The sequence below is a fragment of the Drosophila mojavensis genome, unplaced genomic scaffold (genome assembly GCF_018153725.1).
Source record: "Drosophila mojavensis isolate 15081-1352.22 unplaced genomic scaffold, ASM1815372v1 contig_19, whole genome shotgun sequence".
Lineage (NCBI taxonomy): Eukaryota > Metazoa > Arthropoda > Insecta > Diptera > Drosophilidae > Drosophila > Drosophila mojavensis.
This window is the reverse complement of record NW_025318726.1, coordinates 4,029,265-4,044,307: the sequence shown is the minus strand read 5'-3', so window position 1 is coordinate 4,044,307 and position 15,043 is coordinate 4,029,265. Positions and strand designations below refer to the sequence as shown.

At 44.0% G+C, this 15,043-nt stretch overlaps 1 protein-coding gene across 3 annotated transcripts; it reads left to right on the top strand.

Annotated features, from left to right (window-relative positions):
- Positions 1-5,762: 5,762 nt before the first annotated feature.
- Positions 5,763-14,832, top strand: LOC6572138 (fibroblast growth factor receptor homolog 1). Of its 3 annotated transcripts, none has more exons than XM_032732431.2 (2): positions 5,763-6,227; positions 11,096-14,832. In XM_032732431.2, exon 2 carries the CDS (start codon positions 11,742-11,744, stop codon positions 13,932-13,934), a length of 2,193 nt encoding a protein of 730 aa, XP_032588322.2. In that variant the 5' UTR covers positions 5,763-6,227; positions 11,096-11,741; the 3' UTR covers positions 13,935-14,832. The 3 variants fall into 3 exon arrangements, with proteins under 3 accessions (XP_032588322.2, XP_043863572.1, XP_043863571.1); XM_044007637.1 differs by lacking the exon at positions 5,763-6,227 and adding an exon at positions 9,641-9,951; XM_044007636.1 differs by lacking the exon at positions 5,763-6,227 and adding an exon at positions 9,641-9,955.
- The last annotated feature ends 211 nt before the right edge of the window (positions 14,833-15,043 follow it).

Below are 15,043 nucleotides of genomic sequence, written 5' to 3'. Positions count from 1 at the left end.
CGCGTGTGTGGGAACTCGGCTGAGCTGACTCGAGTTGAGTCGAATCGAGTCGAGTTGGCCGCCAGTAGCCGGGCAGATATTGCTGTTGGTTGTTGGGTGCCAGCGGATCGGTGACCAGGTGCAGTTATGATTTATGCGCCTGGCCTTTGTCGTTGTTGTTTTTGTTTTCGTTTGAGTTGTTTTGGCCTGGTCTCCTGGCCCTCAGCCCAGCGGAGCGTGGTGCGTGGTGCGTGGGGCGTGGGGCGTGGGGCGCCGCCTTAACGTTCCAGCGGCGTAAATTATATTGGGCTTAGCATAAATCGTCAATTACAGCACATGATTATTATTAGGCATTATGGCCCGGGCCTGGCTAAAGGACGGGCTCGAGGCTTAGCTGGAGTCGCAGCCAGCGCTGAGCCTGCGCATCGAGACTGTGGCCACGCCCGCACCAAGCCCAATCCGGCCCGAGGTCTGCTACGAAGCGCGCTAAGCGCCATAAGCGCCAGTTTTATGGCAAGCAGCAGCATCCTCCTCCTGCTCTTGCTCCTCCTCCTCCTCCTCCTCCTCCCGGTCGGCTTTAAATTATGGCCTAGTCGCAGGCTAAGCCTCGATCAAGGTAAAGCAAAAGACACACAGAGAGAGTGAGCGAGAGAGTGAGAGGAGAACAACACGAGAAAAGCCAGTGGCTGCTGCTCTGGAGATCGTGTTGCTCAGATATGTGTCTATCTAATATAATTAATACACCTTCTTTCATTAGGGAATTGGTGGGGCCCCGTGTTGTTTCGACTCTAACAAGCTGTGGCCAACAAAGGCCTCGCGCCTGCTAAGCTGATTTACTATTTATCGCGCAGGGTTATAAAGACACGTAAGAGCAGATAGGCCTGTACGTATCTGTGTGGATATGTGGATAGGCCCGCGCATGGGGTATGCAACAGCAACAACACAATATAAATCAATCAAAAGCGTACAAGTTCATTGACAGCTCGCACAGCTTGCCAGCCCCAAGCTGCAACTACAGCAACAGCAACAACATTAGCAACAACAACAACAGCATAAATAAATAACAACAACAGCAAACATGATCCATGATCCTCTTGGAGAACGGGGCTGTGGCCGGTCTGCGCCTGTCAAATGGCCGGACCACATTGTAAGTTATGATTAGCTCAACGCGCTCAAGATTTAAGACCGGAAACGTACTCTCGCCGACTGGGGGCAGTCGGAGTGGGGCGGCACAGGCGGCACAGGCGGCACTCGCTACGACTGCTCGCATGCCGGGCCAATAATTCAAACTCAAATTCAAATCTCAATAGTTTTGAGTGATTTGAAATGTGATTTGCGCATTGTTTTGACTGCAGGCGAAGCATTGCATTTTTATTGGCTTTTTGAAAAGCCCGCATCATCCGAGAGCCGCCACTCTCTAGCTGAAGTGCCGACTGGCGAGTGTGAGCGAGAGAGCCATACAACAGTGGACAACTGCAGATGAAGCGAGACAGTTGAGCTGAGCACCCACTCGATGGTGCCCGAAATTGCTGTGTGCATAGATTTTGCATAAATTATGGGGAGCTATCAATTGAGAGAGAGAGAGAGAGAGGGGGAGAGCGATAGAGAATGAGAGAGAAAGTGAGACAGAGGCAGGGATAAAATGTGAGAGAAAGCAGCGATAAAGGGAAATCCAGCAAAATAGAGAAATATAGATTGAGAGTAAGAAAAAGAGAGAGAAAGAAACAAGGGTACTATGAAGAGAAAGACTGACAAATATAAAGTTAAAGATAGAGAGGGACAGAATATGCTCCCAAATTATTTGACAACTATTTAAGGATAAATAAAAGAATATTAGAAATATTTTACACAGATAGTACAATAATATATAGTATTAATAATAGATCTCTAGCGTGTAATTTTAGTTCTGAAAAGAATGTTGATATAATCTAAGAATTTTGTACGCATAATATATATTCATAATCTATTATCAGATTTCATTGACTTTGCCTGGAGGTATAATAATCTCTGTCAGTTTTTCCACAGATTATACTCAATAGATAGAAAATATCAAAATTTTGAGCTTGTGTTAATGGTAACTTATCTTAAGGTAATGGGAATTAACATCTGTCTCATAGGAAAGACACCTTCAATGTGTGCTCTACTGAAACTAGAAATGTAGTTAATGTGAAATATATGTATATATGAATTGTAATCCGTCCAATTTCCATATCAAGGGCACATTTAAATCATGATCATTTATCTATGCTCTCATCAACGTTACCTGAGTGTGGCTTAGTTAAACAGATTGGAGGCAAAGGTTTCTATTTGGGTGTTGTGTGTGTGTGATGGAACCAAGCTAAGTAATTTTGGAATTCTGGCATCGGCTGCAAGTTTTGTTCAACGCAAATTCCCATGCAGCTCGAATTGTAGCAATTGGCAAACGCGGCATATTTTGCATATAATTGGCCATAAAACTTCATGTTAATGTGCAATTAATCATATTAGCAATTAACTTTATGCTGTTCGGCTGCTCTGCACGAGATCGTCGCCGATCAGCAACGATCTTCGACGAGCGTGAAGCGTGGAACGTGGAGCACGGACTGTGGAGCATGGAGCGTGGATCGTGTCGCAAACCCGCTTAGAGGCCAATGTCAGGCAGTTGATGTTCGTTTTCTTTTTCTATTCATATTTTCGCTCATTTCTGTTTTCTTTTTTGGTCCCGTTTCCAATTCAGGCTCCCGCTCCCAGGCTGAGCTGAGCCAATTTTCAAAATTTATATCTATGTACGAAACGCCAACAACTTTGCTGCTGGCCTCTTGGCCAAATTGAAAAAACCATACGGAAGCCAATTGCAACTCATCCCGAATCTTCCCCTCTACCCACCGTCCAACTCTCTCTCTCTCTCTGTCTGCCTCTCTTTCACTCTCTCAGGATTCGGGTAGCAAGTAGAGTGCATAAAATTTAAGTGTTATGATCGTACATTGGTGGGGTGCTTCTGGTCGCTTTATGGGGCCGTAAACTGGCGCAGAACAGACGCATATTGAAATAAAAGAAGAAGAAGAACAAGAAGAGTAGCATAAACAAAGTTGAGAAGAGAGCAGATTGGGTAAGTGCAACCGGCAGGCAGCAGCTAGTTAGCCTTCAATTAATCAGCCGTGCGTAACGCCATTTGGCACAAAGCGGGATCTTCTCCATATTAACACACACACAAACACACACACACACACACACACACATGCACATCTACACAATTGATAGCCAATAATCGTTAATTGTTTTCTATTTATCGTCTTCCGCCCATTGTTTGCAGCCCTTTGACGATTGCCCATTGTCTTCTTTGTGGCCAGCACAGCGGGTGTGCTTTGAGCCTCTGGAGTGTCTTTCCATTAAACGGCTTTCAGGCGGCTTGGCTACCGGGCATGCGACTGTACCTGGCCCATAATTAATAACTGTTAATTTACTTAGTGGCCGCTAATGAATCCCATTTCTACGATATATTCACCTCAGCGCCTTAATGTGGAATGCGGCGTGAAGTCCGCGACAAAGATCCAAACTTGTTAGGCCACTGATTAATGTTTCTTCAAAGACTCGAATAAAGTTAAATCATGTTTACAGAGGCTGCCTCAATTAGTTATTCCCTGACAAGTGCCATTAATTTATACGCAGAGTGTTTAGCACGAGGAAATGGCTAAAAACTAATGTAGTTTATCTACAGATTTGAAATGCAATTTGTGCTCTATCGACACATTGCAGACGCGCGTCAAGTGCTCAAGGTTTTCGCACAAAGCTGGGATGAATATCAGTGAATTTATTAACTCATAATGAAGGCATAAGTTAAAGTAAATTAATCACAAATCTGAATAACATTTGACCTTATAGTTAATCTAGAGGGTAAAGAACTAGCTAAAGTTCTTTGCTATATCATGCGAAATGAAATAGAATCGAATTTCAAAATCAGAATACGATTTGCATAGAGAATTTCATAACCATATTGATGAACAGATTAAGGAGGGTTTTAATCTATTATATTATTTGAAAATACTTTTTGTTTGTAGCAAATATTCCACGGAATTCAATGCTTTATCGCTGAGGCGAAGTAGATTGAAGACGTTCCATGTCATGGGCTTCACTTATTCTTATTATCCCGTGATCATATTTTGATGCATTTTAATCTGCAACGCAGGAGGACGCAAGAAACTCGCCAAGAATATCCTGGTTTCGGAAAACCCTGAATCCCTCTGCTTACTGCCCAGTTACCGCAACTAAATTCATTAGATTTGTCCTCAATAGTAATAACACAGAATGGATTGTCTTGGTAAAGTTTTTTGAAACACATGTAAATATAGTTGCCAAAGCCTATGGAATTTGAGAGTGTGGACGAGAGAGAGGTATTCAAAATCTGAAAATTTCCACACTGATTTGATTACTCTGATCTGAGGATACAGCCGCCTTGACAGATGAACTTTATTTAATTACTCATCCGTTTATTGATTCCATTTTTCGTCATTTGGCAATTACGTTATGTATATATATTCTTGATCAAGGCGACGAGCTGAGTCGATTAAATCTTGTCCGTCCATCCGTATGTATGAACGTGTCGATCTTAGAGGGTATAAGAGGTAGAGATTTGAAATTTTGTTTGATAGGTCGCGTTTGTTTCAAGCAACCAATCAGCAATCGCGTCTATTTGTTACCGATTAAACTCCTTATCGAAAATCAGTTAAAAAGTTATATCTCCTTAATTTTTAGGGCTAGAATCTCAACAATTTTAAATGTTAATTGTTAAGAATTTGGATTTTAGTATTAACTAAACTTCAACTTTTAGTGGAAGCTAACTGAAAAATAGTTGAACAAATAAAAAAAGGGGACATATCAAATCTAAGCAACAATACTAAAGGAAGCAAAAGCGATGATAGTGCAACAAAAAAGAAAGCTCTAGTCGAGACTGCACGACTACGAGGTCCCCTGAGCCCTTCGAGGAACTGATATTTCAATAATTCTTCGCTTATTTTCTGCTTACACAGAGACAAAACAGTGATCGAGTAGTCTCTACTAGATCACTCTTACTTTTCTTTCTCTGCTACCTTAACATATATTCCAAAACAAAGCAAATTAAATTTTGATCATGTATATCGGGGGCTGCTCAGACTCGTTTGTTTTGCTCTCGTTAATTGGAAATCTTCGCATTTTCCTATTGAATGCTCTTCCGCTCTGGGTCAGACAGCAGAGTCCATTCGGCGCCATCCCTTTCAGTGGTTCATTTGGAATTTAGTGGGCGCTTAAAATTATGCAACACTTTGGCTTGCCGTCCGTCGTCTCGTCCGTCCGCTGAGCAAATTTATGTGGCTCGCCTTTTCACTCAATTGCCGAACGTATTTAGAGAAGAGAAAACGCGCTCAATTACATTTCACTTTCCAAGGGAAGGCCGCAGCATCGCTGAGCGCACACACATGTGTGCTCGTTGGCATATGTGTACGTATGTGTATGCGTTCGTTTATGTGGGTGTGTGCGTTTGTTTGTGTACAGCCCACCGCCCTTTGCGCCCGCCCTTGTTGCCTTTTGCCACATGTTTTATGGATTATACAATGTATGGCACGAGTGTGTGTGTTCGTGTGCATGTGTGTGTGTGTGCGTATGTACCCGCAACACATTCTGTTTGTGAAAGAGGCGCGTTTAGTAGTTTTCCAGCAACAAACGCTGCTCGAATAGGGGGACGACAGGCACTCGGTGAATTCGTTCCACTGTGGCCCTCGCTCGTTCAATTGAAGAGATATATGTGGCGGGCGATCGGCCGAGCATATTTCAGTTGCGATCTGGCAGGGGCGCAGTTACAGTTAGAGTTGCGTGCGGATCGGAGAGTGTACCGTTAGCTCAGTGTGCAACAATTATATTGAATACCCAGCAATATTCTGCATAAACTGTACATCAACTGCGTATACTTGTTTTTAATACAATAGAATTTTTCTATCTGTCGCGCGGCAACGCAGTGTTTGTTGTTAAATGTTTCTGTTGCTGTTGCTGTTGCTGTTGCTGTTGCTGTTAGAGCCGAGTCAAGTGTGCTTGCAGTTCTATTATTTTTAAATTCTAAAATGCTAGAGAAAGAATTTCTGGAATTTTAAGTGGAACGCTAAAAGCGCAGAATAAATATCATTCAAATATCAAAGCGGAAAATAATTTGTGTTGCACAAGCAGATTTACATTGGATTATATATACTACTCTATATACATATTGGATACATCGGATTGGCAGCGACAGCTAAGCAAAGGTAAGTTGTTCAGTTTACCATGCGAAACGTTGATTTAAAATAGATTCTTTCCCTCTTGCTCTCTCGATCTTCTTCCAATTGTTCGCACTGCCCTTGCGTAATTGCGCGAATGATTTGTTTAGACCACTTTTTGATTGACCACGCAGCGCAGCAATTTGACTTTTTAACCCGCTTTTGCTTGTTTTATTTTTTCTCTTTTTTCGTATTGTCGCTCGGTTTTGTTGTGGGGTAAACAAATGGCACAACTCTTGTGCCTAGGCCAATTTGTGTTGTTGATTTTATTTGAGTGCGAGTCGCAGTCAGTCGATCGTTCAATTATCAAAACTGTTTCTAATGCCCCTCTGCTCAGCCCATTGGGGCACTGTAGCGCAGTTGCCCCCATTCACGGCACATGCCACACATTTTATGCTTTATGGGCAGAATGAAAGCCGCTCGTTCCTCTACAGTAGTCGCTGGCAGGGGAGAAGCAGTCAGCAAATTATTGCTAATTAAATTTATGTAAATAAAACCATGCATGAAAACAACAATAATTTGCTATAATAGTTAATCATTTTAAATTTTATTTAAAATGTATTTAATAAGCTGACTGAGAGTCGCTCTACAGTAGTCAGTATAGTAGGCAGAGGCTCAATAAAAACATCATAAATATTAATTTCAATATAATTTTTGTGCATGAAATTGCACATTAAACAAAGCCAAAAATCAGTATTTTATTTTTAATATTTTGTACAAAGTTTTTGTAAACATAATGGAATATTTAAGTTTTTTCTAGAACTCGAGAATCCCTGTCGAGCAGCGCTCTCTATATTATAACTAACCGTCTATTGCTTTTAATTTTTTCCCATGAATTTTTCGAGTTCATTTCGTTCTCCAACAGCGCGTGTGTTTATCAACACGTACGTACGTATATAAGTTTATATATATATATATGAATATCGAAACTATACTACAGATATGAACATGCAATATTTTCCCGCCGCATAAACAAACATTCTAAATGATCTGGCTGTCCGTAGTAAATGGGTAATATGGCTATTGTGGATATGTACACACTCACACAGTCACACACACACTCACACATACATCTGTCTGTTGGGGCAGCTTCTGTTCTTTGGCTTTGGCTTCTGTTTTGTTGGCTTTGACGGGCATTCGCTCAGTTGTTGTTGTTGTTGTTGGTTTAGTTCTGTGTAGTTCGTTACAGATGCGTTTGCTCAGCTATTTGAAGAGCTGCTGTACTACATTGTTTAGCCACTTACGGGGTATACCCAGCACACACTCACTCATTCATTCGTTCACTCACTCACTCACTCGCTCATTCGCTCATTCGCCCACCTGAGCCAGTTAATAACCTTCGCATTTCGCACGTATTCGCTTGCAACGAGCCGTGGCGCATTGCAAACTCGTGCCATTTGCTGTTGATATGTGAAAAGCATTCGCCTGTTAGCTGTGAAATATTTGAAATTGATTTAAACTTGGGCAAATTTGCTGGCCAAACAGCAATTGGCATTCCTTCGCGCTTCTCTCTGTGCTACTCTGTTTGGCTATTTGCTAAATATTGCCAATCTGATGTGAGTTTATTTTCGTACGGGGCAGGAAATATATTACCTACGAGTCGAGTAGTGTGCGGTACGAAGGTCAGATGCTTTTATTTTCGGCACGGGAAACTCGTGTCGGGTTATCCTCTGCAGACGCTGCTTCCCCAGTTGCTACTGAGTGTTTTCTCCCAGTGCAGCACAGACGCGCTGCATGCAACACATGCAACACATGTGGGCTACACTGTAGGTAGGCAAAGGCCCAGAGTGTCCCCTGTTTCCAAATGATGTTCATGTTTCTCTTGCTGTTTCTGTTGATGATGATGATGCCGATGCTGATGTTGATGCTGATGCTGATGCTGATGTGTCCACATGTCAGACAGGGCGCGACAATGCGCGACTGCTGCTGCGGCTGCTACGGCGAGTCCCTCCGATTCGGAATGACAACAATAGCTCACCAAATGTGCCTGGAAACAATATTTTCCCTTGTCTTGAAGGGGTACGCCAGAACCGTTGCCCCGGTCCGCTTTGAAAGGGGCACGAGCGACTGCCAGCCAGCGGGAGGGGGCGGGGAAGACAACTATAAACATACATTGTATACCCTGTACACTTAGTTCGAGTGCGATGCCTTGCTTTCTTATTTATATGTCATTAGCTTTATGAGCTTGGACTTACCCTCAACACCCTAAACCCATTGACAGAGAAATAGAATGATGAAAGGAGAGTGGAAATTTTGAATACCTACATTTTATTTCTAAAGCCAGTTCTTGGCATTATTTCTAATATTCTTAATGTAGTATACGAATAATTATTGACTTTTATTAGAATTTAAAGATTATTATATAAGTATAATCCTGCCTCGTCAATAATGTCGCAGTATACAAGGAAAAGCAAGAAGAATGCTGTACTTATGTTAGGGGCCTTTTCCTCTCGAATTCCTAACGACAAGACTCAAGTACAGTGCTCCAAATGCATATTCACTCATTGAGATTGTTTGGTTTAGTGTCAAGTATGCACTTTTAAATGTTCTTCTTTTAAGGAGCATAAGAGTTCTGTGATCCCAATCTAATAAATATACCTTATATAGCACAGACTCTGGCTGAATGAGAAGGTGGTACTCCAGCTTAGTACAGGGTATCTCTTAGTCGTATACGCGCCTTCTTGATTGTTTGTTTTTAATTTCTTTTAATTTTTGTTACCGCTGTGGAACAGATGTGGGCTGCATGAGGCAGAGGCACATTGAGAGCGTCTGTTTCTGTTTTAATTAAGCGAGAGTGAATATCAGAGAGAAGGAGAGAGAGAGAGAGAGGGAGAGTCAGTGGGACACACTGAGAGAAGAAGAGAGAGTGAGAAAGAGTGCATCGACACGCATATGTGAAAAATTAAGGCTATCTGCTGAAAGCGAAAAGCGAAAAGGCGCAAAAGATGCGGGAAGCAGCGCCGGCAACGCCAGCAGCGACGCCAGCGTCGGCAGCGATCGACAAACAGAGCGACAGTTGTACGCCCAGGCGGGATAAATGCCGAACTGAATGTTCTCTGCGACAGCCACAAACATTGAATGGAATTGAATTGAACAGAGCCGAAACAAACACAACAACAACAACAGCAACAACATAATATAACTGTAGAAGCAAGGCCCACTAAATTGAGTCGTTCGTGGCGCAGTCGCAGTCGCAGTCGCCGCCTCTGTCGCCGCCGCCGTCGCCGCTGCTGTCGCCTTCGCAGTTGCCCTGAGTAGGACGCGGGCAGTAGTTGCTTTTTTTTTTGTATTTTTTTTTTATTTAGTATACATGTATTTATTTTGCTTCTGAGCGTAGGAGCCGCAGCCTCTGTCTGGCCTCTGGCAGCGACCACGACGTACTACAAAAAAATCTTCTCTGCTGCATTTAGAACAGTTTTCGACGGGAGCTGCGGAAATTCACAACGAATCGCGCGCGCTAAAGATCGGAGAATCACGCAAAATATATATATATATATATATATATATATACATATATCGCACCCTCTCAACGTCATATAGACAAGTGCCACTGTTCTATGTTACGCTGAATCTGTATCTATATCTGTGTATATGTAGCTGAATGTGTATTTGTGTGCTGTGCAAAAAATAGAACATTATCTAAATGAACTACATGCAGCTGTAGCCGTAGCCGTAGCCGTAGCCGTAGCTGCTGTTGCTGTACCGTGTACTTGTAGGTAATCAACGTCCCTCAGTTCCTGTACCGCATTCATATACATATGTAGACATATTTATATAAAATGCGTATATATTGTATATTTAATAGTATGTGCCTCGCCTTTAGTTAACGAAATTCAGCTTATTTTGTGGCATATGGAAAACGAGAAAGAGGAAAACGAGAAAAAACTATTTTGCATTTGCTGCGGGCTTCAAAAAGCCGTTACAAACAGTTCCATTTTAATGGAAGCCATAAAAGTGCAGCATCGAATCTAACATTTTATTGTGCTCACACACACACACACAGGCACACACATGGTTTTATATACTTAACTCGTAAAGCTATTTTAAAAGTAATAATTTATTATTGTTTTTTTTTTCTCTCCGATTTATATTTTGTATATATTGTAACTGCGTGGATATTGGCAAGTGAGCTCATTTCTCGCTTTATTGGGCCTCCGATTTGCATGGCACGCGCTGAAACAAAAGCAAGAAGAAGAGGGAAATAAACTGAGCGGAAATGTCCGCGACATTTTAATTAAGCCCTGCCTTGCCAAAATTGAAATGGCTTTTAATCAGAGCTTGAGAGCATTCAGAAGAAATCTCAGTGAAATTAATTGGCAGAAAAATTAAATGTGTATGCAGAAACATTCCAAATCTGAAGCGCAAAACATTTGAAATGTTTATAAACAGAAAAGAAGAACGATCATCAATTTCTCGTTTTTGTGAGAAAAACACGTTGTTTATTGCAAAAAAAAAATAAAAATAAAAATAAAAATAAAAAATTGAGGAAAAGCGAAATTTTACAATGAACTCAATATATGGTCATTTTCGGGCAGACAAAACATCCGGTGGGATGTTCCATTCGCAATTTATGTACGTGAAAAGTAGGAAATTCGCTTTTGCCCGGAACAGTAGTTCCGCAGTAGTTCGTTTTCCCCACTCTGTTTTCAATTTCCTTTCTATCTCCTAGTACAAATGTGACTCTGACCCTTTCAAAAATATGAGAATATTGAGCCAAGTACTGCACTTGCTTGCGGTTTCTTGGGGTGTTCTTCCTGTTCTCGACGATCCCCTTTATAGCTATAGTGATAAAGAAATGGATTTCCCCTACTCGAAACGGAAATGCGCATAAATCTAATCGTTTGCGTTTCTTTCAGGTATTGCAGCTATTCCCTTCTGACATTGCTATGTGATCTATAAGTCGCGCCACGCCCACCAACTTTATCAGAGTGAGATGTCGCCGGCATGGCTGCCATAAATCCATCAACGCACTGAATAAATCACACAGCGCCCGAGCGAGCGACAATAATTAAGAGACCCATGAGTACATACACATGTCTATTTTGGGGAAGTGTATTTCCGTTACATTGCAAGGTGATCATCGACAATCAGCATCCGATTCCGATTCCGATTCCGACTCGGATTCCTGTTCCCGATTCTGATCGCAGAGCACTTCAAAGTCGCCGCGTCTGAGCGCACACATGTTGCTGGCGATCAAGCTGAGCCAGCGGCAACTGTTGTTATTTCCATCATAAATTAGAAAAAAATCTAGACGAGAGATCACTGATCTGTGCGAGGGTGGCAAGAGAGACAGATAAACACAGAGAGTGAGGGAGAGTGAGAGTGAGCCATCTCTCAGCTAAAGTGGATTTCCGGTGAATACAGCAGCAACAAGAAGCATCAGCAACACTCGCTACACAGAGTTGTTGCATTAAAGTCAACTCAACCCCATTTGGAGTCAAGGAGCGAGTGGGGGAGTCGCAGTTACAAAAACCATTAATATATACCTTCTTCTCTGCATTGATGTCTGTCAGTTGCTGGCGACGCGTTGCCAGCACTAGAAGCAGCCAAAGCATGTCCATCAGCCTGATCTGCCTCCTGCTGCTGTGCAGCTCGCTTGCGACGGCGCGGCGAGCGCCTGCAGTCAGCTCGCAGGAGCTGAGCAGGGACTATGATGTGCCGCAGGGCAATGTGAACAACGACACGGCGCACACACAGAGCAATGTCAATGCAGAGGAGGACGAGGATGCGGATGAGGACGAGAAGGTGGGCACGAGTGGCTCGAGCACCGGCTCAGCTGCCAGCCCGGATGCCAAACAGCAGTTCGCGCCGCGCTTCAAGAACCCCAAGAAGATGAGCACCCTTTACCCGCTGCCCTCGGGGTCAACGCTCTCGCTGAGCTGCCAGGCCGTGGGCAATCCGGAGCCGAACATCACGTGGTACAGGAACGACAGCAACGACCTGACGCGCACCTACGGCAACTACCGCAAGACCAAGTGGCACATCATTATGGAGGACTTGGTGCCCGAGGACTCGGGTCGGTACACATGCGTGGTGTGCAATCCCCTGGGCTGTCTCACCCACGTGATGAACGTGATGGTCAGGGACCGGGTGAACCACAAGCCCATCCTGCTGAAGGGGCCCGCAAACCTCACGCTCCTGATCAATCGGAGCGGCCACATGGAGTGCGAGTATCTGTCGGACCTGACTAGCCGCAAGGCCTGGCTTTTCCAGCCCTGCAAGAGCGTGAACGACTGCTCCAAGAACCGCACGGTCGTGATCGAGGACGTGGACCGGCTGGACTTCGTGAACGTGACGCAGGAGGCGGAGGGCTGGTACACCTGCGTCGAGAGCAACAGCCTGGGCCAGTCCATGAGTCAAGCCTACTTGCGGGTAGTGCGCAGCCTGCAGCTGCTAGAGGCGAATCTGGGCAGCGCGCTGACCGACAACCACATGCTGGCCGTGTTCATCTCGGTGACCCTGATGCTGATCATAATTTGCATCATCTTTGTGGCCTATGCGGTGCGGAAGATGAAGCACGAGAAGCTGCTCAAGCAACGCATCGAGACGGTGCATCAGTGGACCAAGAAGGTGATCATCTACAAGCCGGCTAGCGGAGGCGACTCGAGTGGCTCCATGGACACCATGATAATGCCAGTGGTGCGCATAGAGAAGCAGCGCACCACCGTGCTCCAAAGCGGCAACGAGCCGGCGCCCTTCAACGAGTACGAGTTCCCGCTGGACTCCAATTGGGAGCTACCGCGCAGCCAACTGGTGCTGGGCGCGACGCTGGGGGAGGGCGCCTTCGGCCGCGTGGTAATGGCCGAGGTGAACAACGCCATTGTGGCCGTAAAGATGGTCAAGGAGGGCCACACGGACGACGACATCGCCAGCCTGGTGCGCGAAATGGAGGTCATGAAGATCATCGGCCGGCACATCAATATAATCAATCTGCTCGGCTGCTGCAGCCAGAACGGCCCGCTCTACGTGATCGTCGAGTACGCCCCGCATGGCAACCTGAAGGACTTCCTGTACAAGAACCGGCCCCTGAGCAAAGAGCAGCTGGAGAGCGGACAGCCTGCACCGCCTCCGCCGCAGCATGTGATCACCGAGAAGGATCTGGTCAAGTTTGCCCATCAGATAGCTCGGGGCATGGACTACCTGGCATCGCGTCGCTGCATTCATCGCGATCTGGCGGCGCGCAACGTGCTGGTCAGTGACGACTACGTGCTCAAGATTGCGGACTTCGGACTGGCGCGAGACATTCAGAGCACGGACTACTACCGGAAGAACACGAACGGGCGCTTGCCCATCAAGTGGATGGCTCCCGAGTCGCTGCAGGAGAAGTTCTACGACTCGCAGAGCGACGTCTGGTCGTACGGCATTCTGCTGTGGGAGATCATGACATTCGGAGCCCAGCCGTACCCGGCCATCATGTCTGCCGAGGAGCTCTACAGCTACCTAATGTCGGGGCAGCGCATGGAGAAGCCGGCGAAATGCTCGATGAACATTTATATCCTGATGCGGCAGTGCTGGCACTTCGATGCCAGTGCCCGGCCGCCCTTCACGGAGATCGTCGAGTACATGGACAAGCTGCTGCAAGCCAAGGAGGACTACCTCGACCTGGATGTGGCCAATTTGGAGACACCGCCCTCGACCAGTGATGAGGAGGAGGAGGACGCTTCCGACATGGAGCAATCGCGGTACCACTACTAGCCGCGAGCTAACGACTTCCGATCGATCCATCGACCGAGTGATCTACATAACTGTATATACTGAGCTCTCCTGGGGCTACCTATGATAAGTCTGTAGAATTTTACTGCACCAAAGGCGTAAACCAAAAAATATTATATCTGTATAAGTCTACAAAAATTTCTATATATACCTATTTTTTTTATAAGGATTAAGTTTTTATTGTGTAAATTTTCATCTTCAAGTTATCTAAAGCTTGCTTGATTTAAGTCGGAGCATTTGCAGGAGTTTGTCAGCTTCAATACTGATCGAAATACTTTAACAACAAACGGTTGCTACTAAGAGTTTAAATATCGAAATATTTATATGTATTTAGCTAGATAAAGTACATTGATCAATTTCACGAATAGGAAACTCAAATACTTGAGTGTTCCATTGTAAATGTGGTGAATCCGAAATGTACAATTATTGAATTCTGTTCTGTACGGTTTAAGAGAGTGAGCGAGAGGCAAACTGAAATTATTATTGCATTTAATTTGTAAACAAATAATTTAATTCAAAGGCTACTTTAATTCCCAGAACACATTTCTAATGGAAACTCAACTCAATGAAGATGAACTTTTATATATGTTATGCACAATTTACAGTGCAATGCGTAGTACGTATTGCCAAATCTATGAATATACCTATAAATAGAGAGAGAACATAAATAATTTATCTAACAATAATAATCATAAGTTAGCTTGTAGCCTATGGTTGTATTTGCGTATGTTGTATATGTATTTATATCTGTACTGATTCTATGTAGTATTCACGTATTTAAGCTAAAAGTTGAAGCGTATATTTATCGTAAGCCATACAGCTTATAGCATGCATGCTAGTGCCTTATATGAACAATAAATGTTGTACTCATAGTATAAAATCAAAGATCTTTAAAATGAATTCAAAAGTGTCGAACTCTAGTTCAATTTGACGAATCAGTTCAGCTCATCATGTTGTTCACACATTCTGTTAGAGTCGTACATCGTGAATTAAGTATACACCGTTCCGGGACTAGAGAACAGCTCATTAAATCATCAAGTCAGATGAGAAATTCAGAGTTAAAGCATATCATTCAAGAAAGGACAAAGGAT

What these genes read in the sequence shown, in the direction of transcription:
- LOC6572138 (XM_032732431.2), top strand. Translation starts at nt 11,742, where the DNA reads ATGTCTGTCAGTTGCTGGCGACGCGTTGCCAGCACTAGAAGCAGCCAA.